Below are 26922 nucleotides of genomic sequence, written 5' to 3' on the forward strand. Positions count from 1 at the left end.
TTAAAATTAATTCATTGTGGTTAATATGTAATTCTGTATGTATCATTTATATGTAACTAGCTGTCCCCTGCCACATGTTGCTGTGGCCCAGTCTGTTGATCTGGAAAATAAAGTAATGAGAAAGTGTTGGTTTCTAATATATGTAATTTCTGTATGCTTGTGGGTAAACAGTATTTCTTGCTGTTTCTTTGTCAGTGTTGATGTGGAGAGTGTCTGGTTTGCCCACCCTGGAACATGCAGGATATCATTGTCCTTCTTTAGGGGTCCCTTTCAAATCTATGGTACTATATCTGTGTGTGTGTGTGTGTGTGTGTGAATAATACCTAATCTATCTATCTATCTATCTATCTATCTATTATTATTTCCCGGGCGTAGGGGTCCAAAATGAGAAAAGCGAGATAGCAGTTTGATTAAGAATCAAGCACAGAAAAATATGGCACTGAAACGGGGCCGATCCACCATTTTGAGATTTTAGCGGATACGGGGGCCCAAAAAGGCCTTTGTATCCGCGGTTCCAATTGACACAGATTCGGCCTCCCCGGGATTCCCAGAAGGCATCCCAGGCAGGCCCGCGGTTGCCCGGAGCCTAGACAGGGGTTTATTTCATGCTTGGGTTAGCTTTAGGCCACGAAGGACACAAAGTATCAAGTGGAAAAGTTAAAAGTTGCAAATTTCAAGTATCTTTATTAGGGATTGGTTACAAAGTAAGGAGAGGGGGAAAGTAATAGAAAGAGTGCAGTCCTAGTTTTGAGCTGTCTGCTGGGGCACATTTTATCAGTTGGTCCCAAACTTGGCTCCCAGGAACTGCGGAACTCTCCTCTGCGGTTCATACCAACTTAAAGGCGGGGGCCTCCGCCACTCTCTGGGTCAATTCTACATTAGTTCTACAGTAGAGACGCAGCCAGAGAAAGGGCAATTGATTCACACTGCAAAAAAAGGGGGGGGACTGCAAATCCTATGAGGAGTGGCTGAGTGAGCTGGGGATGTTTAGTTTGGGGAAAAGAAGGCTGAGAGGAGGGGACATGAGAACTATACTTGAACATTTGAAAGGATGTCTGATTGAGGAGAAAAGCCCCAAAGACTAGGACACAACAGAGCAATGGATTCAAACTGCTAGAAAAGAGATTCCACCTAAACATTAGGAAGAAAAGAGAAGTTCAGCATGGAATATGCTGCCTGGGAGTCCGGTGGAGTATCCTTCTCTGGAGGTTTCAATCAGTGGATGGATAACAATAATAATAATAATAATAATAATAATAATATAAAACTTTATTTCTACCCCGCCACCATCTCCCCAAGGGGACTCAGGACGGCTTACATGAGACCAAGCCCAACAACACATCAGTAAACAACAAAGCAGCAAGCAAATAAAACAATACAATTAATATAACTCTCATATAAGCAATAAACATATAAGCAATAAACCTATGGCCGGGCCAGATTAAAATTTTAAAATAAACACTGGGTGTGAACAGAGGATGTATCTAAGCAGGAGAGTTTTAAAAGATAATGTAGGGAGAGCAACCCAACGGGTAGTTAAAGTGATTCTGAGGACATTTTGCAGGGAATTGATCAGAGCAGGGCATTGTTTCCTTTATTCAGGGAAGGCACACTGGAACAGCCACGTTTTCAGGCTCCTCCTAAAGACTGCCAATGTGGCGGCTTGTCTAATATCCTTGGGGAGTGAGTTTCAGAGTCGGGGGGCCACCACAGAGAAGGCCCTCTCCCTCGTCCCCACCAATCGCGCCTGCCAAGGGGGCGGAAGCGAGAGCAAGGCCTCTCCAGATGATCGAAGAGATCGAGTGGGTTCGTACACAGAAATGCGGTCACGCAGGTAGGCATGTCCCAAACCATTCAGGGCTTTGTAGGTAAGAACCTGCACTTTGAATTGGGACCGGAAAATAAACGGCAGCCAGTGGAGCTCCTTAAACAGCGAGGTAGACCACTCCCTGTAAGTCACTCCAATTAGTAGTCTCGCTGCCGCCCGTTGGACCAATTGAAATTTCCAAGCCGTCTTCAAGGGCAGCCCCACGTAGAGTGCATTACAGTAATCCAATCTGGAGGTCACTAAGGCGTGGACCATCATGGCCAGATCTGACTTCATGAGGTACGGTCACAGCTGGCGCACGAGTCTTAATTTTGTGAAGGCCCCCCCAGCCACCGCCAACGCCTGGCCATCTGTATTGCTACTCTGGACCAGCTTTGTATTTAGTGGCGCAAGTTTCATGCAGACACTGACAGAGAGGCTTCGGTGCAAACGGCGGATTCTCATGAGAATGTTTCTGTCAGGCCTTGGGAGGAAGGTTTACTCCCTCCACCTGTGAGCTCTCCAGATTCTACTTTGGGAAACAGTCTGACACCTGGTCAAGTTAATGAGGAGTCAGATAAGCTGAGTCGGCGGCTGGAGATTAGCCAGAATCGACAAGAGGCCCAATGTTTACATAGATCCGAAAGAATTTGTCAGTTAAGTAGGTGCTCCCGGAGTGATGCCTGTGACCTCTTAACCCCATTCCTTCACCCTTCCAAGAAAAAATGCCAAAGAAACAAAAGAACTTTCTGACAATGCTTTATATGGCCATAGATGTTTATATTCATGCTGGGCTTGCTAAGGCATGTTTGGATGGGAGAAAGGAGAGTAATACAGTGATGGTAGAGGGAAGGGGAGACGCGAGGGAGATGCTGGCATGCAGGATGGACGGCCACTTTGGGGAGGATCCAGGAGTAACTTCCAGCTGTTATGAGACCCCTCTGTTCTACTCTCCGGAAGATTCTTCTATTGCTTGAGTGTCTGAAAAAGAGAAGGGGGAGACGATGGAAGAGGTACAGTAGCCACATGGTGGAGACAAAGAAGGCAATGCTAGCCCCATGCACTAGCCATAATAATAGGTCCCTGAGATCTCTTAATGCAGAACAATAATATATCACGATTTAAAAATAAGAGTGATGGGCTATTCATAGGCTAAGCTGACTCAAGTACTTTACAGTGTTCTCCAAAAAGAGGAAGGGGCTACGTACAAATATTCCTGATTCAAAAGCAGTGCTTCCTAAACCATGTCCTTTGGAACCCTAAGGTTCTGCAAAAGCATCATCAGGGTTCCGTGAAATATCTATTTTAATAATCTCCGTCCCTGAGAATGAAGGTCTTGTTGAAATGCAGAGTACTTTTGCTTTATAAGTTCTTGAATCTCTTTATTTCCAACCCTATCACATTATACAAAACCACTCAGGCAATAGAAGTGGATGAAAGAAGGGAAACCTTTGTGGAGTCACAATGCTGACGGACAGAGTTAGGGTTCTGCTGAGGGAGGAGAGACTTCTGAAGGGTTTCATGTTTGGAAAGGTTTGGGAACCGCTGTTCTAAAGAACCAGACAGCCAAACAGGAAACTACAACCTCTTGGCGAAAAGGTATACCAACGTCCTACCAAGAACATTCAGGTGAACTTGCCTTCTTTGTTGCTTGAGCAACAGATGAAAACATAAAATGAAGTTCTTGTTTCTTCCTTACTAACTTGACTCTTCATTGGAATGAGAGGCTAGTGTAGCTTTGGGGTAACACAGACAAAGGTGACAATTAGACTGGCCCTGTTTGATGGACTGTAGTTAGGAGGGATGGCTGAGGAAGGTCACATTGTGCTACTAAGAGGGGACGTTCTTGCACCAGTCAATGGTGAAGCAGAACTATCAGTGTAATGTCAACATATATAGTACACGTTTAAAATGTCAATGCAGCTAGCTGTGAAGTTAATCTTTGGAATGTTATGAAGCATGTAGAACAGACAAGGAAGCTTGTTGGGACTCAGCCTGTGATTGAACCTGTGAATGTGTTTCAGTCTCCTGATGTTTCTGTGTCTGATGTGGGTAATGAGGAGGGAAATCAGTCTCCTGTTGCTTCTGATGTGGGGGATGCTGGGGCTGACTCTGAGGTGCAAGATGGAGACACTTTGGTCAATAAGTTTCATGCAGACTCTGACAGAGAGGCTTCGGTGCAAAGGGCAGATTCTCATGAGAATGTTTCTGTCAGGCCTTGGGAGGAAGGTTTACTCCCTCCACCTGTGAGCTCTCCAGTTTCTACTTTGGAAAACAGTCTGACACCTGGTCAAGTTAATGAGGAGTCAGATAAGCTCAGTCGGTGACTGGAGATTAGCCAGAATCAACAAGAGGCCCAATGTTTACATAGATCCGAAAGAATTTGTCAGTTAAGGTCAAAGACTGGAGGAAAACAGAACCAGTTTTTGGGATTTAAGGTTTGACTTTAGAAAATCTTGTCAGATCAGGCATTGTTCGGAAACTAAGCACAAGCCTCATGGAATTCCTGTTCATGTGGTCTTTTCTTCATGGATTTTTCTAGCCTTTCAAGTTGACTAGCAGCATCTGGTCGGTTCTTGCTTCTTGTTTGATTCCTCTCTAGATAATCATTGCCCTGGATTGTATTTTCATGCTTTTTGGACATTGCTTTTGATTGCTACATTTGGACACTGTTTTATCTTGCTGCATTTGAATGCCTTATAGCTTTTTGGAGTCTTATCTATCTTTACAAGCATTTATTTCTACTGGCTTTTTTTGGTAAGCTTTAATAAAAAGCATTGTTCCTTCACTTGACGTGTGGTGTGTTTATAGTCAGAGGGGCTATTTCCTGTTCTGGAGTGCAACAAAGATGTTGCAATAGACTAGGAGGCTGGACACCGAATTAATGAGCTGATAAAAGTGGGGTTTAAATATAGCAGACATGATCGCTCTGTCTCTTTCTCTTCTCTCTTGCATTGTGACCGTGTTAATGAGTAAGTGTTACTCCAACGAATGAAACGTTAATAAAGATAAGAGCCGCTGTTGAAGCAGAAACAACAGTCTGAAGTCAGTTAATTGGATGATAAGAAGCAAGTTGGTCAGCAAATTGCATTGATAGAACCTTTGTCTACACCGACCTGATCAATCCAGGATAAGCTGCTCAGGAACTGCCCTGATGCATCACCAGAGCATCCCCGGTGCCCCATGGCTATCCACAAACAGAAAAGGTAGTGGCTAATAACAAATGCTCTGTCTTAGCTTGCAATAGTAGGGAAATATTGAGACCCAAAGGGGCATGAGACACTGGCCTGCTGATTCCATCCAGCGCATCCCATTCCCCGGCATTTATGCAACAAAACCCATGCTCACCAGGAGGAGATGTTGTTGAATTGACCAACGGGACACCTTTAATAAAAGAGATAGAAACAAGGAAACATGAATTGTGGCAAGTTAGACTTGATGGAGTGGCATTATATGAATTCTGATGGCTATCAAGAGCAGTGGCCATCTTGGAGGAGTGCTATAATAACGCCACATGTGGGGAGTGGGGTGAATAAAATTGGAATGGAAGCAAATAGCAGAGATCTACATCTATCTGTATCTGTCTATATAAAATTGAAAATATGTTTGGTTATATCTGTCTGTATATCTAATTTTCCAAAATGGCTCCCACTCTGAAGTTGGACTAGAAGAAGGAGGACAAGAGGACCTGGGGGGAGGGGTTCTCAGCCACCACTAAACTACAGTTGAGAGATTTTTCTAACCATAGAGGAACCTTGAGTGGCCTGAGTACTTACCTATCTTTGGCTATGGAAAACATTGACCCTTCAAGCTTTTGTGATCTAATGGGGCAGTCTTTACATCTGCTATGTCCAATTTTGGGCACCAAAATTGAAGAGATATATTGACAAGAGAGATAAAGAGATATTTTATCGATTGTATGTGTTTTTATGGTTGGAAACCAGGCTGAGTCCCTCTTCTGAGGTGAGAAGCTCGGTATATAAAACTTTGAAATAAATAAATAAAATAAAGCCAACTTGCATCTGGAAAAGGGAGGTGTTGGGCAGGATGGTCCTCTATTCCAGCCCCGGCGCCCAGTGCCACCCATTGGCCTGGTTGGGTCCCAGGCTCAGGCTCCCTTACCAGTCAGTGGCTCCAGGCAGTCAGTGCCACACCCAGTTTTGCAGCACTTCCTTTTGCCAGCGCAATTGACATCTTGTGAACAATGATAGACACAGTCACTGGAGGGCTGTTGCTGACCATCATTTGTGGGACAGATACCCTCTTTCTCTGGAAGAGCAAAAGGAGATGTGTCAAAGGCAGGATGAGCTCTTGCAAATCTACAGAATGCCCCGTCTGTGCATTTTGGCATGCAGCTGGTGACATAATGTTTCCATTTTGGAAGCATTTCAGATTTCAGAGTTTCAGAAAAGGGAAACTCAACCTATATAATAAGGATAATGGTTATGACAGCAATAATTTTACTTTATGGGCCTAGTGCCGTTTAAGCATTGTTTGCAGGCAGCTCTCTGATATAAACTAGAGTTTCCCCCTTGAAAATGCAGCACCTTATTTACCCCAGAATCTGGAAAGAATCAATGCAAAAGAAATGCTACAGGCATAATTTTTGCAAACTATCAGAGTGGCATTGCAGCACATTTTGAGATGTAAGGAGATCAGCCAGGAAAGAAAGCAAACTCAGTGTTTACGTCGCTCTGAAAGGCTTCGGCTGATAAGAGGTAAATGTGGGGGAAGGCAAAACCAGTTTCTGAGTTTTGGGATATAAAGTTTGCCTCAAGGGGAAACCTGTTAGATCAGGCATCATTTGGAAATCAAGTTTATGTGCCATGGAAATCCTGTTCAAGGGGTCTTGTTCCTGTGGAGTTTTTTTAGCCTTTTGGATTGTCTTTGCATCTTGTTGATTCCTGTTTGGATTTATGCTGTCTTGGATTGCTTATATCTCTGTTGTGGACATTGCTTGGTGTTACTATCTTTTATGGACTTAATACTTTTTGGAACTTTCTCATTTTCTTACAAGCATTTATTTCTTCTAGCTACTTACTAAGCTTCAATAAAAGAAGATTTGTTTCTTCACTCTTTGTGTGGTGTGTTTTAAAGTCAGAGGGCTCTTTCTGACCTGAAGTGCAACAGGTCCCCCTGTTCCCGCTCCCATGTCAAGCACAATCAGGCTCAGGGTGCTTCCACGCAGGACAAAAATCTGCGTCAAACAGGTTTTAAATAACCTACTTTGGTGTGGGTCTCAGTCCCCATGCTCAAACAAAAACCCGGGCTTTCCTAGAGGGTAGCTGGGTGGAGTGGCTACATCCTAAATGACACCCAAGACACAGGAGAAGTGAGGAGGAAAAAAACTGCCATCTCGTGCCAGGAGGATGTGAGGAGGGAAGTTATGGGGGCCAGGTAGGCTTTCATTAACCTGGGGGCTTTTGGGGGAGGGAATGAGCACCATTGTTTGGACATGTCTAGGTTTTGGGGCCTGTCTGGATGGACCCTTAGGCTCCCTTATCAGGTAGTGGGTCCAGTAGAGCCCATGCTCCAGCCTTTCTGTCAAATGTAACTCTCAACCTGGTTGGACTCTACGCTTAAGCAATCTTACCAAATGATGGTGTCAAACAGAGTGACCCACATCCAACTCCGCAGCACTTCCGCTGGCCCTGGCAGTCCTTGTCACTGAAACATTCAGAAGTGCAATGCTGAAAAATTAGTGCAGGGCACGTACCCTGTTTCTCTGGAAGAAGAAAGTGAGGAATGTCAGAGAGTCAGAAACAAGAATCATAGAATCCTAGAATCAAAGAGTTGGAAGAGACCTCATGGGCCATCATCCAGTCCAATCCCATTTTGCCAAGAAGCAGGAATATTGCATTCAAAGCACCCCTGACAGATGGCCATCCAGGCTCTGTTTAAAAGCTTCCAAAGGAGGAGCCTTCACCACACTCCGGGGCAGAGAGTTCCACCGCTGAACGGCTCTCACAGTCAGGAAGTTCTTCCTCATGTTCAGGTGGAATCTCCTCTCTTGTAGTTTGAAGCCATTGTTCCATTGCGTCCTAGTCTCCAAGGAAGCAGAAAACAAGCTTGCTCCCTCCTCCTCCCTGTGGCTTCCTCTCATGTATTTATAGATGGCTATCATATCTCCTCAACCGAATGCTCCCTATCTGAGTCCTGGGGGAGGAATCTCACAGATGCAACCAAATTTGGGTAGAATGGGGTAACATTGCTCCATTTATCCCACACATGGATAAGAGAGGAGATTCCATCTGAACATGAGGAAGAACTTCCTGGCTGTGAGAGCCGTTCAGCAGTGGAACTCTCTGCCCCAGAGTGTGGTGGAGGCTCCTTCTTTGGAAGCTTTTAAGCAGAGGCTGGATGGCCATTTGTCAGGGCTGATTTGAATGCAATATTCCTGCTTCTTGGCAGAATGGGGTTGGACTGGATGGCCCATGAGGTCTCTTCCAACTCTTTGATTCTATGATTCTATGAAATGGAACAACATGTTCCCCTTCTTCCTGAAAATTTGGTTGCTTTTGAGTCTTCAATAAACTAAAACTGGGTATCAGAATCAGGAAATCCTAGGGTTGGAAAAAAAAACTCCAAGAACCATCCAGTCCAATGCTCTTCTGTCAGGCAGGAAGACACCACCCAATCTCTCCTGACAGATGGCCACACAGCCCCTGTTTAAAACCCTCCAGAGAGGGACATTCCACTGGACCCCAAGACAGCAGCAAATGTCATGGCCAAACATCTTTAACTGCCAGGAAAATCTTCCCTTGAGCTTAGGTAAACGTTTCTCCTGCAGTTTGAACCCATTGCTCCGTTGTGTCTGAGTCTCTGGAAAAGCAGAAAATTGGCTGCATCCTAAATGCAATATTCTTTGAAGTATTTAAACACAGCAGGAGACCTTGTCAAGATGGGGGGATGAAGGAAGAACCCCAGACAAGCTCTTGCGCAGAAGAGGGAGAAATCATCCCTTGCAGATTGCTGATCCTGTGGGACCTCTGAAGCAGCAGAGATATTCCCTCGGCAAGGGGCACCCAGGGGATATCTCAAGAGTTTAGTTTCTACCTTTGATTGATTGATTGACCTTATTTATATCCCACCTTTCTCTACCCTGAGGGGGACCCGAGGCAGATTACAAATGATGTTTGAATGCAATTCTTGTTAGTAGCTAAGGGCTCTGTTGTGAATGCCTGTCTTTGTCTGTAATGTTTGGGTCCCATTCCTGTGGATGGCTTAGGCTCTGTAGGGAGAGGGGTTCTGTAAAGAGCATTCAAACATCATCAACCCAACCACTGCTACTGGGGCCTGAGTGTTGCCATCCAGCTTTGCTGCCTGCTCAGCCCTGGGCTTACCTATGTGGAGACCTGCAGCCACACCCTCATTCCAGCCAGCTGACCCAGTATTATTATTATTATTATTATTATCTTTATTTGTACCCCGCTAGCATCTCCCGAAGGACTCGATGCGGCTTACACGGGCCGAAGCCTCCAATCACAATACAATAAAAACATAACACAACTATAAACAAAGCAAATCAAAACAATTAAGCAAAATAACCGCAATGACAATACATCAATACATCAAGACACTATTAAAACTGGTTCGGCCGGCGCAATGGGGTACAGGGTTAAAAGTGCTGAGATGGCAGGAGGAACGTAGGATTAAAAGTGCGGTGTGCAGCAACATTGCTTGTGCTAAAGTGCTTCTAGGACTTGGGATGGGGATTCCTAATCTGCGAAGGCACATCGGAACAGCCACGTTTTTAGGTTCCTTCTGAAAACTGCTAGAGTAGGGGCCTGACGAAGCTCTTTTGGAAGGGCATTCCAAAGTCGGGGGGCCGCCACAGAGAAAGCCCTGTCCCGTGTCCCCACCAAGCGCGCTTGCGACGTAGGTGGGATCACGAGCAGGGCCTCCCCAGATGACCGGAGCGAGCGTGTGGGTTCGTAGATGGAGATGCGGTCATGCAGGTAGGGTGGTCCCAAACCGTTCAGGGCTTTGTATGTGAGCACCTGCACCTTGAATTGGGCTCGGAAAATAAATGGCAGCCAGTGGAGCTCCTTGAACAGAGGGGTAGACCTCTCTTGATAATGAGCTCCAGTTAGCATCCTAGCTGCTGCCCGCTGGACCAATTGAAGTTTCCAAGCCGTCTTCAAGGGCAGCCCCACGTAGAGCGCATTGCAGTAATCCATTCTAGAGGTGACCAAGGCGTGGACCACCCCGGCCAGATCAGCCTTCACGAGGTACAGTCGCAGTTGGCGCACAAGTCTCAATTGTGCAAAGGCCCTCCCGGATACCACCGACACCTGAGCCTCAAGTGTGAGCGAAGAATCAAAGAGGACTCCCAAACTGCGGACCTGTGGCTTCAGGGGGAGTGTAACCCCGTCCAGCACAGGTAGCCACCCTATACCCCGGTCCGGTTTACGATCGACCAGGAGGACCTCTGTCTTGTCGGGATTGATCTTCAGCTTGCTCTTCCTCATCCAGATCGACACAGCGGCCAGGCACTCGTCCAGCACCCGAGAAGCCTCCTTGGAATTAGGTGGAAAGGAGTAGTAGAGTTGCGCGTCATCCGCATAAAGATGGCACCCAACTCCAAAACTCCGGATGACCTCTCCCAGCGGTTTCATGTAGATGTTGAAAAGCATGGGCGACAGAATGGAGCCTTGCGGGACCCCACAGGTCAAAGGCCAGGGATCCGAGCAGGCGTCTCCCAGCTTCACCATCTGGGTCCGTCCCTCCAGGAAGGACCGGAGCCACGACAGTATGGAGGGAACATGGCGCCTGCAACCTCGCTGCCCTGCTACTTTAATGGCCGCGCCACCCATTGCCCGGCTGCTGGAACACCTGGTTGTGATCCAGGCTCAGGTTCTCTTACCAGGCAGTGGCTCGTGGCATTCCTTCCTGCATCCAGCTTGGCAGCACTTCTGTCTACCGGAGCACCGGCTGTCATCTCTACATTCATCTCTACAGTAAGTGTAAGTTGTCCACAGAATAGGACAGAAGCCTGCTTTTTCTGGAAGAGCAAAGGGATATGCGTCAGGGGCAGGCTGAGCTCTTGCAAACCTATAGAGTGGCACAGACTGGCTGCAAGGAAGGCTAGTCACTGGCTTGAAAAAAAGAAAAGAAAAGCAAAAAGCAATAACTTTAGATACGTTTTATTGATTGGCCTATTGGCTGTATCAAAACATTTAACACATAAACACATTTAACACATAGTCATACATACAACATACAACCCTCAGTATAAAAGAAGTTAAAATAAACAAACTGTTAGCAAGATCCCGTTCAGGTCAAATGTCTACGTCACCTCCACAGTTTACCCCAATTGATTCTAAATGTGCATTTCTCAGCTGTGTTGCTTTGAATAGAAAAAGGGCTGTTTTGTGTGTTATCCTAGGGTTCTGGCCGCCCAACAAAAATGAAGTTTTAATATGTGGATCCCAGTGTGTTTTGAGAATAATGTATGGTCCAAGGCAATGGTCTCTCTCTTTCTTATACAGCTCCCAGTTGAGCAGTACATGTGTGATATCCTCCACCTCCGATGATCCACAAATACAAAATCGTTCGTTGTATGGGACTTGATTAAACCTTCCGTGCCTGACCGTTGTATCCAGCTGCTCAAAACGAGCTCTGGTAAATACCCTCCTAAGGTGTTTAGGCATTTCTGTTTCTAGATATCGAGCTGTTTGGAAAGTATGCTTAAAGCAGCTTAGCCATTTCAATGAGCCAGCTTTACTGAGGGTAGCAATGTCTTTTTGGCCTTCTATATCCAATACTCGTTGAGCAACTATTTTTGGGTCTAGCTCTTCTAAGAGATTCGGATACCGAGTCAGAAGTCCACAGCTCCTAATGTATTTTGTCAGGAGAACTAGCCAGGAGGTCTGATGTTGATTTTCTGTCTGCTCTAACAGGCACAGTTTTGGGAGTTTATCATTTGCCATGGCAGTCAGTTTTGCCCAATAGTTGTAGGCCCTGATTTTAGCAATAACCAAAAAGCAATAACCAATTAAGCCCTGACCCATGCATATTAAAACGTGCCTGCATTTCCTGGGGTTGGAGATCTTCAGGAGAGGGCCTTTCCCTCAGTGCCACCATCATTGAAACACAGCAAATGAATCCCAACATTGAGAATAAAGTAGTATATATATAAACTATAAACCACGTATTTTCCTTATTCATGCCCTGACATCCAAACCTATCACTCCTTCCCCCTCCCTTTGGTTAATAGGGCTGGGCGGTTTCGTTTCGTTAATTCATAATTCGTTAATAATTCGTTAATTTTTTCAATTACAAAACGATAACGAACCATTCTGGAGCAATTATTAAAAAAAACGAATTTTCAAAAACGTTTTGTAAATGCTTCGTATTTTGATATTGTATTCGTTTTGTTATTGTTTTGAGGTCGTTTCGTTATTATTTCCGCATGTCTGGGCCAGTTTTATGGTTTAATTAGTGGAAAAAAATTATAATATCACACCAACAGTCAACAACAGAGGGAGAGGGAAGCTTCAGAAGGTTTTGGAGGTTTTTTAGCGTATTTCGCGGTCGCGTCCGCCATTAACGAATCAATTCGTTATTGTTTCGGAAATCGATTCGTTAATTTTTTACCATTTACGAAATTTCGTAAATATCGAACTTTTTAAAAGGAAAATTTTGTAATTATTTTAAATATCAAAACAAAAAAAAACCCCCAAATACAAATCGATTTTAGAAACAAATTTTTCCGTTGTTACCCAGGCCTATTGGTTAAATCAATCCAGGAAGCGGCCAGCTGTTGAAAGGGCAATCAGAGGTTACTTTACTATATGTTGCATATCGATTTAAAAATGAAATCTATATGCAAGAGGGGGAATATGTAATAAGGAATTCAATGTGCAAATTTGATAAATGTGAATTTAAAATTATGTGTGGGAATGAATGGAAGAATGGAAGGATGTATGAATGGAGCTAATAATTTTGGAGATGCCAGTAAAATATTACTAATTACCAGCTTGCTACTTTGTGATTAAAACCTGTTAATTAGATCTGAAGAGTAAACTCTGATAAGAACTGGGACAGTGATAACAGAAATGTTTGCAACCTTCCTTATGTTAAGAAGGAAGTCAACACAAGCCTTGTGTTTGTCAACACCAATCAAGAAGATCAACAACTGGCCAGGAAACTCGGATGGATCCAGGATGGAAGAAGTCTACCATTAATTTACAACTTTGGGACTACATCAACAGAATTTTCCTATAAAAATGCCTCTGATCTCTGTACTGGGATGCCTTGCATGTGAGCTATCACTGCATTGCATCCGATCCAGCTGAATCGCTCATTAAACCTCGATGTCTCTTCTTCGCTTTGGCAAGAGTCTCATTTCAATTTTTAATATTAATAAAATTGCTGGAATCAGGCTTCTCTGAAGGCTCGCCAAAGTAGCGTTCCCTCTTTGGTGGGAACTAAGGGTCCTCTCCCCTTGGAGTCGACCCTCCTAAAGTTCCTATTGACTTCACTTTGAAGGGGTGAATGGAGCTTATTAGGTGAAAGAGATGTTGGAAATGCTGAAAATGCAAAGCCCTTTAAGAGAGAGCCTTGTCCTTTGGCCTAGAAAGGAGCAATAGAAAAGAGAGATAGAGTTTTGGAAAGCACAGGATGCAGAGTTGAAGGATAAGGACAGGATGACATCCCAGAATTTGCAGTCATAACATGTATGTTTGCTCGAAGTATGCCGGAGTATGCCGAAGGTTATCAGTTCTGTCGGGCGCCAAAGTGGAAGAAGGTGAAAGAACATGTTTTTGAAAAGAAGTTTGGAAGAGGGGTGGATCTGTTCATGATCTGTTCACGACACGGTAGGAAAAGGGTATAAAGAATCGAACTGGAGAATCAAATGACACAGGCAGCCTTTTGAAAGACATCTGATTGTCAGGCTGATTCTGTCTTTGTGCGGCTGCACTTGCAGTAAAAAGGATTTTTGCTTCAAAACCTCAAGGAGACTGATTGTCTTTTTTTAGAGTCACCAAATTTGCCAATTAAAATAGTTCCCTTCACCTTCCTTCCTTCTCTATCTGTTCTTGGACTACAACTTCCAGCAGTCCTCCTCATCTATCTATCTATCTATCTATCTATCTATCTATCTATCTATCTATCATCTATCTATCTATCCAGGCCTGTAGCAAGGGGGTGGTTTTAGGGGTTCAAACCCCGCCCGAAATGTTTCAGATTTTTTTTTTTAAAAACCTGGTTTAATCATGAATTTTAACTGGTTAACCAAATCCCATGCTAAGTCTATGAGATGCAAAAAATTAGGAGTCCCTCCAGAACTGTAAGCACTATCTCAAGCAAATATTGACCATTTATTCACACTGTCATTTATTTATTTATTTATTTATTTATTTATTTATTTATTTATTTCATTTACTTATACCCCGCCCTTCTCACCCCGGGGGGGACTCAGGGCGGTGTACAACATAGAAAGAACAAGGTTCAAAATTCAAGACACAATCTAAAATATCAATCTAGCAATAACCAAAAACATGATCATCAAAAACATCAACAATATCAATACTTGCAGCAATAGCCGACGTAGTGAAGCAACCAAGTTGGGGGTGTGTGTGTTGAATGCTCTCATGAAGGAGGCCAGACTTGGTGGAGGTGGTTGACAGGGGTGGAGCTGCAGGCTATGGAAGGTTGCTCTGACCCCTGCTGTGCTCTTTGCTTCAGTGTGAGCTAGGAGGCAGGTTTCAAACCCCCCCCCTCCCCCTGAAATTTTCAACCCTCCCCGAAATTTTCAAACCCCCCCCCAAATTTTCAACCCCCCCCCCAAATTGTCAACCCTCCCCGAAATTTTTTTCTGGCTATGGCCCTGTATCTATCTATCTATCTATCTATCTATCCATCTATTTTCCTTATCTATCTGGAGGATTGCTGGGAGTTGCAGTCCAGGAATAGGAAATGGGAAATATGCCGGGATTGGGATGCTCTCAAAGAAATCCAAGGAGAAGCAAGCTTGCACCTTTGAAGCAGTGCATTTGGATCATCCTCTTCTCCTAAAGGGCCTGGCCTAAGGAATTCTGGGAGATGTAGTCCAGAAGGGAGTGTGGATATGCTATTGTGTATTTTGTTTGCTAGGGGGAGTCATTTTGCGCATGTGCTATAGAGTCTTTTTTTTTTTTTTTTGCTTATTTGGCCTTTTAAGTCCCTTGTGTTGTGTTTTTCGGTGTTTTTATGAGTGATGGTCACTCGTTGGCTTGATAGATGTGTTGTGTCCAAATTTGGTGTCAATTCCCTCAGTGGTTTTTGAATTCTGTTAATCCCACAAACGAACATTACATTTTTTTTATTTATATAGATATCTATATAAATAAAAATGTAATGTTCGTTTGTGGGATTAACAGAACTCAAAAACCACTGAAGGAATTGACACCAAATTTGGACACAAGACACCTATTATCCCAATTTATGTCCTTTACTCAAAACAACAATGAAAACACAAAGCAGAAAGGACTTCGAAACTGCATGTCCCCAAAGGAGAAACTGAATGCCCACAAAGAGACCCATGGCCACGCCCTCCTCCTCCTCGCAGGTAAATAGCCAGCCGTTAAAGCATTAGGAGCCAGGCATGCATGCACGGCCACACACACACACACAAGCGAGAGTGGGCACCATGGGAGTGGAGGTGGAGACTTGCCACATGGAGCCCCTTCTCTTTCCCTGCTATGTCAGGAGGGCAGTCTCCTCCTCCTTTCCCTGTCGGAAGAGGAAGGGGCGGATGACTGGCAGCGGCAGCAAGGATGAAGGGGAGGAGGAGGAGGAGGCGAGGAAGGTGGACTGTGCTTGAGTGAAGGTCCTTCCTTCTCTCCCTCACTTGCTTCCTTTCTTTCCTCCCTTTCCTTTCTTTTCTTCCTCCCTTCTCCTTCCTTTCCTTCTTTCCCTCCTTCCCTTCTTTCCTGTCCCTCCTTCCTTCTTCCTTTCCTTCCTTTCCTTCTTTTCCTCCCTCCCTTTCTTCCTTCTTTCCCTTTCTTCATGTCCTTCCCCTTCATTTCCTTCCCTCCCTCCTTTCTTCATCCCCCTCCTTCCTTCACCTCCTTCCTTCTTCCTTCTCTTTCCTTCCCTTCTTTCCCTCCCTCCCTCCCTTTGTTTTTCCTTCCTTCCTGTCCCCCCTCCTTCCTTCTTCCTTCCTTTCTTTATTTGTAAGATATAAATACAATATTAAATGGAAGGGACAGTCAAGAAGTAACGAGAGAAGGAGGGAAAGAGGGAAGGAATGAAGGAGGGAATGGAGGAAGGAAGGAAGGAGAGAGGGAGGGAGGGAAAGAAGGAAAGAAAGGTAGAGAAGCAAGGAAGGAGAGAAGGAAATAAAAAAGTGAAAGGAAAAAGAGAGGGAAGGAAGGAGAGAAGGAAAGAAGGACAGGGAAGGAAGGAAGGAAGGAAGGAAGGAAGGAAGGAAGGAAGGAAGGAAGGAAGGAAGGAAGGAAGGAAGGAAGGAAGGGAGGAGAGAGGGAGGGAGGGAGGGAAAGAAGGAAAGAAAGAAAGGTAGAGAAGCAAGGAAGGAGATAAGGAAATAAAAAAGTGAAAGGAAAAAGAGAGGGAAGGAAGGAGAGAAGGAAAGAAGGACAGGGAAGGAAGGAAGGAAGGAAGGAAGGAAGGAAGGAAGGAAGGAAGGAAGGAAGGAAGGAAGGAAGGAAGGAAGGAAGGAAGGGAGGAGAGAGGGAGGGAGGGAGGGAAAGAAGGAAAGAAAGAAAGGTAGAGAAGCAAGGAAGGAGATAAGGAAATAAAAAAGTGAAAGGAAAAAGAGAGGGAAGGAAGGAGAGAAGGAAAGAAGGACAGGGAAGGAAGGAAGGAAGGAAGGAAGGAAGGAAGGAAGGAAGGAAGGAAGGAAGGAAGGAAGGAAGGAAGGAAGGAAGGAAGGGAGGAGAGAGGGAGGGAGGGAGGGAAAGAAGGAAAGAAAGGTAGAGAAGCAAGGAAGGAGATAAGGAAATAAAAAAGTGAAAGGAAAAAGAGAGGGAAGGAAGGAGAGAAGGAAAGAAGGACAGGGAAGGAAGGAAGGAAGGAAGGAAGGAAGGAAGGAAGGAAGGAAGGAAGGAAGGAAGGAAGGAAGGAAGGAAGGAAGGAAGGAAAGAAGGAAGGAAGGAGAGAGGGAGGGAGGGAGGGAGGGAGGGAAAGAAGGAAAGAAAGAAAGGTAGAGAAGCAAAGAAGGAGAGAAGGAAATAAAAAAGTGAAAGGAAAAAGAGAGGGAAGGAAGGAGAGAAGGAAAGAAGGACAGGGAGGGAAGGAAGGAAGGAAGGAAGGAAGGAAGGAAGGAAGGAAGGAAGGAAGGAAGGAAGGAAGGAAGGAGAGAAGGAAGGATGTAACGAAAGAGCAAAGAAAAGGAGGAAAGAAACAGGTAGAGATGGAAGAAAGAAGAGAAATAGGGAAAGAAAAAGAGGAAAGGAAGGAAAGAGGGAGGGAAGGTTGGCCATAGCAACGCGTGGTGGGTACAGCTAGTCTATATAAATAAAAATGTAATGTTTGTTTGTGGGATTAACAGAACTCAAAAACCACTGAATGAATTGCCACCAAATTTGGCCACAAGACACCTACTAACCCAATGAGTGACCATCACTCAAAAATTTGATTTTATCATTTGGGAGTTGTAGTTGCTGGGATTTATAGTTCACCTACAATCAAAGAGCATTGTGCACTCCACCAATTATGGAATTGAACCAAACGTGGGACACAGGACTCCCATGACCAACAGAAAACACCAGAAGTGTTTTGTGGGCATTGACCTTGAGTTTGGGAGTTGTAGTTCACCTACATCCAGAGAGTGCTTTGGATGGATCTGGACCAAACTTGGCACGAATATTTAATATGCCCAAATATGAACACAGATGGAGTTTGGGGGAAATAGACCTTGACATTTGGGAGTTGTAGTTACTGGGATTTATAGTTCACCTACAATCGAAGAGCATTGTGAACACCACCACCAATGGCACAGAACCCCCATGACCAACAGAAAATACTTAAGGCCACTCAGTCCAACTCCCTTCACCTGGGCAAGAAAATGTAAACAAAGCCCTTCTGACAAAGAGCCATCCAGCCATAGATATAGATAGATGTGATTCACATACACACAGATATCATATCATAGAATTGAAAGGGACCCCTAAACAAGGACAATGATATGTTGCATGTTCCAGAGTAGGCAAACCAGGCAATCTCCACATCAACACTGACAAAGAAGCAACAAGAAATACTGTTTACCCACAAGCAGAAAGAAATTACATATATTCGAAACCAACACTTTCTCATTACTTTATTCTCTAGATCACCAGACTGGGCCACAGCAACGCCTGGCAGGGGACGGCTAGTATAGATATAAATGTAATAATAGTATGCTCAAATGCTTGGGATGGAAACTTCGGTGGAAGGTGAGCACAGAAGCACTTGGGATGTCTGGTATTTGCAGGGTCCTTGTGCGAGTGGAGCCCCCCCCCCCCTTTCACTTTTCCCTTCCTCTCTATCTCCCATTAAGGCTCCCTAGGGAGTGACTTGTGACTAGTAAGGCAGAAATGGGCAAGTCACAATAATACGTTTGAGTTTTAGGAACATTTCAGATTTTGGATTTCCAGGTAAAGGATACTTTAAGTGATGATGATGATGATGATGATTTTTTAAAGTATTATGCCTTTTACTCTGTATTCTCAGGCTAGTTTGCTCTGTGGCCTTTGTCCTGCTGTTGTACAGCATTTCTCAACCTGGGGGTCAGGACCTGGGGGGGGGGGTCGCGAGCAGTTGTCTGTCGGTCATGGGGGTTCTGTGAGGGAAGTTTGGCCCAATTCTATCGTTGATGGGGTTCAGAATGCTCTTTGATTGTAGGTGAACTATAAATCCCAGCAACTACAACTCTCAAATGTCAAGGTCTATTTCTCCCAAACTCCACCAGCATTCACATTTGGGCATGTTGAGGATTTGTGCCAAGTTTGGTCCAGATCTATCATTGTTTGAGTCCACGGTGCTCTCTGGATGTAGGCGAACTACAGCTCCAAAAACTCAAGGTCAGTACCTACCAAATCCTTCCAGTATTTCCTGTTGGTCATGAGAATTCTGTGCGCCAAGTTTGGTTCAATTCCATCGTTGATGGAGTTAAGAATGTTCTTTGATTGTAGGTGAACTATAAATCCCAGCAATTACAACTCCCAGATGACAAAATCAATCCCTCCCCAACCCAACCAGTATTCAAATTTGTATCAGGTATTTGTGCCAAAGTTGGCCCACTGATTGAAAATGCATCCTGCATATCAGATATTTATGTGACAATTCATATACATATTATGGTTATGAAGTAGCAATGAAAATAATTTAATGATTGGGGGTTTATCACAACATGAGGAACTATATGAAGGGGTTGTGGTATTAGGAAGGTGGAGAAACACTGATCTACAATAATTTATTTATTTTATTTATTTAGAGCTTTTATAACCTAGTATTCTCGACCTCCGAAGAGGGACTCAGGCTGGCTAAAAACAGGAAATTCATACACAAATAAGCTAAAACATAATAACATCATAATACGTTAATACATTAAAATACATTAAAATACAGATTAAATAATTACATAAAGCCAAGTCGTCAAGGTAAAATCCCATATTCATCACCATCCATCAGTGTGGTCAGCAGTTATTGACTCGATCCTCATTCTGCAAATGCTATATTCCAGAGCCAGGATTTTACCAGCTTTCTGAAAGTCAGGAGGAAAGGGGCAGTTCTAATCTCCAATGGGAGAGAGTTCCAGAGCCGAGGGGCCACCACCGAGAAGGCCCTGTCCCTCGTCCCCACCAGACGAGCCTGAGAGGCTGGTGGGACCAAGAGCAGGGCCCCTCCAGAAAATCTTAACAACCTTGATGGTTCCTAGGGGAGAATCCATTTGGACAGGTAAACTGGGCCGGAGTCATTTAGGGATTTATAGGTCAGCACCAGCACTTTGAATTGTGCTCGGAAGCTAATTGGCAGCCAGTGGAGCTGACGCAACAGAGGAGTAGTATGCTCCCTGTACCCCACTCCTGTTAGTAATCTGGCAGCCACTCGTTGGACTAGTTGAAGCTTCCGGGCAGTCTTCAGAGGCAACCCCACGTAGAGAGCGTTGCAGTAGTCTATACGGGATGTAACCAGAGCGTGGACCACCGTGGTCAAGTCCGACTTCCCAAGGTGCGGGCACAGCTGGCGCACAAGTTTTAGTTGTGCAAAAGCTCCCCTGACCACCGCCGAGACCTGAGATTCCAGTGTTACTAGGTTATTTCTTGCAAACCAACCAAGTGACACAGACTAGATTCATAGCCATGTATGTTCAGAATGGATATGCTACCTAGAGCCCATTAGCCCAAGAAGATAAGAGGGTAACTGCCCCCCCCCCTTGCCCCAGCTTCTGTGCCAAGTGCCATAAGGCTCCCTCATTGGGCAGCGGGTTGAGACAGGGCCTGTGCCAAATACATGTCTTGACCCATTTGGGTTCATGGCTTAAGTTTTCTTACCTGGCATTGGGTCAAGGCAGGCTTTCCTACATCCATATGTGCAGCACTTTTTCTTTTCCATGCAATCGAAGTCATCACTACAATAATCCCTGCAATATTTTCCTTCAGTACGGCATACACCATCGTCCTCTGGAAGAGCAAAGTGAGGGGTGTCAGAGAGTCAAAACAGAGTCAGCTGGGAGCCTGAAAAAGGCTCATATCCAGCCTTTGTTCAAAAACCGTCTAAGAAGGAGATCCCACCAGACTCCCTGGAAGCAGCAGAGGATTCTCTTGTTGAATGGCTCAGACTTTCAAGAGGTTCTCATAGAATCCTAGAGTTGGAAGAGACCTCATGGGCCATCCAGTCCAACCCCATTCTGCCAAGAAGCAGGAAAATTGCATTTAAAGCACCCCTGACAGATGGCCATCCAGCCTCTGTTTCAAAGCTTCCAAAGAAGGAGCCTCCACCACACTCCGGGGCAGAGAGTTCCACTGCTGAACGGCTCTCACAGTCAGGAAGTTCTTCCTCATGTTCAGATGGAATCTCCTTTCTTGTAGTTTGAAGCCATTGCTACATTGCATTCTCTCCCTCCTCCCTGTGATTTCCCTTCATGTATTTATACATGGCTATCATGTCTCCTCTCAGCCTTCTCTTCTTCAGGCTAAACATGCCCAGTTCCCTAAGCCGCTCCTCATAGGGCTTGTTCTCCAGACCCTTGATCATTTTAGTCGCCCTCCTCTGGACACATTCCAGCTTGTCAATATCTCTCTTGAATTGTGGTGCCCAGAATTGGACACAATATTCCAGATGTGGTCTAACCAAAGCAGAATAGAGGGGTAGCATGACTTCCCTAGATCTAGACACTATGCTCCTATTGATGCAGGCCAAAATCCCATTGGCTTTTTTTTCCGCCACATCACATTCCTGGCTCATGTTTAACTTGTTGTCCACGAAGACTCCAAGATCCTTTTCTCACATCCTGCTCTCAAGCCAAGCATCGTCCCCCATTCTGTATCTCCCTAATGTGTAATTCAAATTTTTTTTCCTGACATTTAAGCCGTTGGTCTCTCATGTCCTATTTATGTAAGACAAAGCGACGTGCTTTGCCTGGCTTCCGGCTATGCAAGAAGAAACAGCAAGGCCAATCTGACTCGCAATGCTTCCTCCATCACATGGGAAAAGCGTCGTCCTCACAGCGAGGCCAGTGCAACACAGAAGCATCTGGTGACACTTTTACTCCAGTTGGAGAGGGAGTGACAGACATCTCCTGATGGCTGCTGTGGAGCTCTGTCTCCAAGCTGGCTCTAGGATGCTTATTTTGAGCTATAGGATGAGGTTGCTAGTCTCTGAAGAAGCAGAAAATTGGCTGCATCTTCCATATGACATTGTTTCAAATATTTATCCATTACTCTCATGTCCTCTTCTCCTAGGCCCCTTCTACACTGCTGTATTGTCATATGTTCTGCAGTTGGTGGTTGGTGATGGAAGGGTTAATATAAGTATTAGTTCTAAAGGGTTAACTAATCAGTAAGTAAGAGTACATGGGTGAAAGCAATTAAGGGTGGAGGCATGCAAGAGATAGGTTACAGCTGGGTGTTTGTGGATATAAGGAGCGAGCCTTGGAAATGATCTTCTGGAGAAAAGTATTATCATATTTTGGTAGTGGGTGCTGCTGGTTTTTCCCCCAGGTTTGTTGGATTTTTGGTATCCTGACCTGTCTCCTGTAATCCTGGAACTTTTAACCTTTGGACTGGCTTTTGACTATGGTATAGACTCTTGATCCCTGGACTTTGTTTATTGAACTCTCGGCGTTTGACCACTGGACTGGACCCTTTGACTACAATGTAGTGTTTGCTATCCGTTTTTGTTTATTCTGTGGCTGAGTGCTATCTTTATGTTTTATATTTTGGTCTATTAAAACAGCCAGCAAGTAAGTGCTGTTTTAATTAAACTGTTTTATATCAAACTGGGTTTTTGTTTGATTCACCTCTGCTGGAAATAACAGCAGAGCCCTGGCAATGGGACACATATGCAATCTAGGTTATCTGCTTTGACTTGGATTATATGGTAATATAGACTCGTGTAATCCAGTTCAAAGCAGATAATGTGGATTATCTGATTTGATAATCTGGATTATATAGCAGTGTTTAAGGATCCATAGCCTTCTCCTCTCTAAGCTGAACATCTCCAGCTCCTTCAGACAGCTCTTATGGGACTTGGCCGCCAAATCATTGACTTTCTCTGGAGAACTTCCAACTTGTCAATATTTTCCTTCAGTTGTTTTGCCCAGAACTGGAAACTGGGATATTTCAGGTGAGGTCTGACCAAAGCAAAAGAGCATGGAACTTGCATAAACTGTGCCCCCCCCCCCCAGATGTTTGGAACCTTTGCTCCTAGAAGTCCTAGCCAGCTTGGCCAATTGTCAGGAATTCTGGCAGCCAAAATCCACCTGAATGGCCACAGGTTGTGCAGGCCTGATGTAGACATTAGTCTACTGTTTATGCCACCTAGAATCACATTTGCCTTTTAGCTGCAGCATCACACTCCTGGCTCATGTTGAGCTTGTGGCCTGCTTAGGCACCTAGATCTCTTTTACATGGACTGCTTTCAAGCCAAGCACGACCCTCTGTGTGTTTCTCTCTCTCTTTTGTAATGAAGGAAGTTGTGGGTTGCTTAACTTTAGCTCACTTGATAGTCATGTTCTCATGGGCTCCTAGAAGAGGTCCATGGTTTTCCCACTCTCTTTCAGCTCATCCAAGATGATGGGACCTATTTTTCTGGGAGGGGCATGGGGTGACCCAACACATTGTTAGGACCAGTTGGTTGGACCATGACGTTTGGAGCTCGAAGCCTTTGTGTCCCACACCCATAAGTCCCGGACTATGCTGAAGGGGACATCTGGACCCAAATTCAATGGGGTAATGAATCCCCTGAGACTTGATTCCAAAACAAAAAGGAACTATGCAAGATGTAGAGACAAAAATCTAAAACTATTTAATTCCCACCTGTGAGTATGGATAAATACAAGACATGATGGAGATAGAAGAGATAGCTCTACAAAATTTAAACATCCCAAAATGTTGTGAAGGAATAATTCTATGAAGAAAACCAGGTAGTTTTGCACTCACTTTCTGTTTTGCCATGGGAAACATCTTCTTTGCTCAGCAGACATGTGTTGCATAGCCCATGTGTTTCTCTTTGAACATTAATTCCTCTGCAACAGCTTTGGATGTTGAATTCTAGGATGTTTCCTAGTGTTTTTCCCTGATCTGTAACTCTTCTTATTAGTTGGGAAACTAATTTTTAACCTGGACAGGCCTGGTTGAGAGTCACCTGGGTAGTGCTTCAAGTCTCTGACTAAGATTCTGGTTACCTGGTTCAAATCCCTGCTTGCTCCAACTCCAGTAGTAGAAGGTTTCACAGGTGAGAGCAGCTCCCAAGGCTAAAACCAGGAGTGGGCTCCCCCTTTCCCCTGACTAAGAAGAAGATAAGATACCCTGCTTTTGGGGACAAAGTGACATCGGGCAGAATGGGCCCCCTATTCCAGCCCCCGTGCCAAGTGCAACCCCTTGACCTGGTTGGGATCCAGGCTCAGAATTCCTTACTAAACCGTGGAGGGAGGCAACGTCCTTGAACACCACGTCTACAGCAAGGCCCGAAGATGCAGTCACCATTTCTTGAACAAAAATAGGGCTCTGGAGATTTTATAGGGCAGACGCCATCTTTCTCTGAAAGAGTAAAGGAGACATGTCAAAAGATCGGAATCAGAGCCAGCTGGAAGTTTTTATGGAAGGATCTCACCACTTCCTTGCATTAGGACAGATGGAGAAATGGCAGCAACCTCCAACACATTGTGGTGGCACCCAAGGAAGGGATGGACAACTCTCTCTGAACAAATCTTGCCACCACCTTTGGTCCGCCTTAGGACAAGCAGAGAGCAGAAATTGGAAAGCACATAACCAGACACAACAAAGGAAGAATTCACACATACTCTATTCCACCCCACCAAAAGTACAGAACCCATTTGGAGTCTGGAGGTCAAACATCTTGGAGATCTTTCCAGTGCGGAACACTGATGGGATGGTTGGATTTGATTTGGTTCTGATCCCCTTTTGTTCCAGTATGGGACTAGTGGTGACTCATCATCAAGATTAAATTATAATGCAGAATAATTTTGATAATGAATTTCAAAATAATAAAACAACCTGTCCCTTTACAATAGTTTTAAAGCTTTTCAAGCCTTGCGGTGGGGATGGAAGCCTATCAACTTTTGACATGACACCTCAAGAACAGTCAGTTAGTGGTGTGCCGTCACACCCAGACACTATAAGAATTAAGACTAAGATGTGCTTCTCTCTATATCTGGGCGAACTGCAGATATATGTCTTTCTTAGAAGCTTGAGATTCCCAGCAACTGAGGCCACTACAGGTTTAGAACATCAAAACAGAATATTTATTTCTCAAAGTCCTTGCAGACTTGGCACAGCTTGTCAAAGTTACAAACAAAACCTTCAATTGGTGAAACCATAGAGATGTTATTTCTTTCCTTTTTTCCTCTAGTCGCTGAGTTGCCTTCCTCCAAATGGTAGAAAAAATCCTGAGATCTTTTACCCTAACCCCGAGCTACTATCTTTTAGAAGGCGCAGGCCTTCCCCTATTCCAGCCCAAGGTTAGTTTTGGAAATGAAGCAAATAGTGCTTAATAACTATCTCAATAGCCCTCAATAACTATCTCAATAGTCCTCTATACTAAATAGCTCAAAATCTCAATATGCTTCTCTATAGCTCAATAGAATCTCAATTTCTATCTATAATATCTCAATTATATCTCAGTTATATTCTCTATATCTATAACTCAATTATCTGTCTATAACTCAATTGTACTTACAATGGTTTATCAGAGCTATTTGGCTGACCTAACAGCACATCTGAGGCTTTTCTCTAAACTGAAGGAGGCAGGGGAGATTCCAAAATGGAGATCTCAACCCCAGGAAAAAGGGCGGTCTCTAAACCCAAAGAGATCCTTTCTAAACCAATAGCTGTCTTTCTAGCCTCAAATGCTGTTAACTTTCAGGGTGCAGCTGAGATTGCAGCAACCCTGGGGAAATGCAAAAGAATGCTAACCCATGCAGCTAAAGGGCAATGCAAACCAAGCTCCTGGAAGACGGAACAAGTGGGCAAAAGCCACTTTCAATCAAAAGGTCTTTATTATCTGCGGAGAGAAGATCTGTCCCAACATCCAGTGGGAGAGAGTTCACCAGGCTTGCAACAGTAAAACCTGGAGTTTGTTGCCTCACCAGAAGTATTCAACATTTTCTCGGGGTGCATTGCAGGACAGCCTACTTTTCCTCCTTTTATCCCTATGTTTGGGTTCGCCTGAACGAATATGTTTATTTTATGTATTACAGCTTTTCTATTCCGCCCTTCTCCTCACCCCGCAGGGGACTCAGGGCGGATTACAGTGTACACATATATGGCAAACATTCAATGCCAATTTTTGACATGCAAACATATACAGACATACACAGAAGCTATTTAACTTTTTCTAGCCGCCAGGAAGCTGTCGCTTTCATCGTCCATCTGCGACGCTGATGAAGCACTTCCGCATTCCCCACATGCTTCCCCACTGGAATGCTTTGCTGGAGTCTTCTTTATGGCCTCATAAATCAGTTAATTTAGCCTCCCCACACTTTAAGGTGGTACCTTATTTTCAGGGGTGGCTCATCCATTACGCAAAGTAAGCAGTTGCAGTACACTTTTTTTTGCCAGGGGTGCAAAGGCGCCTCTGTAAATGCCCCTCGACTGCCACTTGAGGAGTGCCCCCCTCGGCTCACAACAGCCCTAGCAGTCCGGGGGAAGCCTCAGCAACCTATTACGCAAAGTAAGCATTTGCAGTTTAGTTGATTGTGCCCAGGGGCACTCTTGAGGCGCTCTTGGGGGGAAATAGACCTTGACATATGGGAGTTGTAGTTACTGGGATGTATATATAGTTCACCTACAATCAAAGAGCATTCTGAACTCCACCAATGATGGAATTGAACCAAATATGGCACACAGTACTCCCATGACGAACAGAAAATATATATCAATAATTGGTTGGGGGGGGGGGGCAAAATACTGTTTGCTTACCATTGAAAGTTACCTAGGGCTGCCTCTGCTTATTTTCCTACTTGACAGATGCAACTGTCTTTCAGGTTGCAAAGGTCGACAACAGGCTACACACAATTGGTTGGAAACCCACTCCAACCCGGGCTGGCTTCGAACTCATGACCTTTTGGTCAGAGTGATCTTAATGCAGCTGACGCTCATCCAGCTGCGCCACAATGTCCACTGCTACAGCATGAATTTCATGCCCAGAAGACATTAAATAGAGAAGAAGGAAAAGGCTGAGAGCAGAAGAAGAAGCAGAGCAAATCTCATCGCAGGACACAAGGCGATGTCAATTTCTCCAGCCAAGCCCAGCCAGTCAGCATGAAGGTCTCCCTCCCTCCCTGAACCTTGATTGGGTTTACCTACTCACCCCCTCGATAGTAGCTGGCAGCAGAAGGAAGACTGGACCAGAGAAAGAAGAGACCCATGAAGACCAGTCTGGACCACATCTTGTCCTTTTGGGAAGCAGGCATTGCCCTTGGTCTCTTATAAACCCAATAGAGA

General features: G+C 44.6%; 1 protein-coding gene and 1 long non-coding RNA gene across 2 annotated transcripts; both read right to left on the minus strand.

Annotated features, from left to right (window-relative positions):
- Positions 1-2550: 2550 nt before the first annotated feature.
- LOC132772936 (uncharacterized) lies at positions 2551-5192 on the minus strand. The gene is made up of 2 exons (XR_009631294.2): positions 5156-5192; positions 2551-2788 (listed from the first exon to the last, which is right to left on the minus strand). It is a non-coding gene; the product is annotated as an uncharacterized lncRNA (long non-coding RNA).
- Positions 5193-5915: 723 nt separating this feature from the next.
- Positions 5916-26922, minus strand: LOC137096873 (whey acidic protein-like). Its single transcript, XM_067467133.1, has 6 exons — positions 26789-26922; positions 23875-23997; positions 20290-20418; positions 10674-10811; positions 7401-7532; positions 5916-6076 (listed from the first exon to the last, which is right to left on the minus strand). The coding sequence occupies exons 1-6, from the start codon at positions 26889-26891 to the stop codon at positions 5916-5918; spliced, it is 786 nt and encodes a 261-aa protein (XP_067323234.1). The 5' UTR covers positions 26892-26922.

Source organism: Anolis sagrei, chromosome 4 (genome assembly GCF_037176765.1).
Source record: "Anolis sagrei isolate rAnoSag1 chromosome 4, rAnoSag1.mat, whole genome shotgun sequence".
In the NCBI taxonomy this organism is placed as follows: Eukaryota; Metazoa; Chordata; class Lepidosauria; order Squamata; family Dactyloidae; genus Anolis; species Anolis sagrei.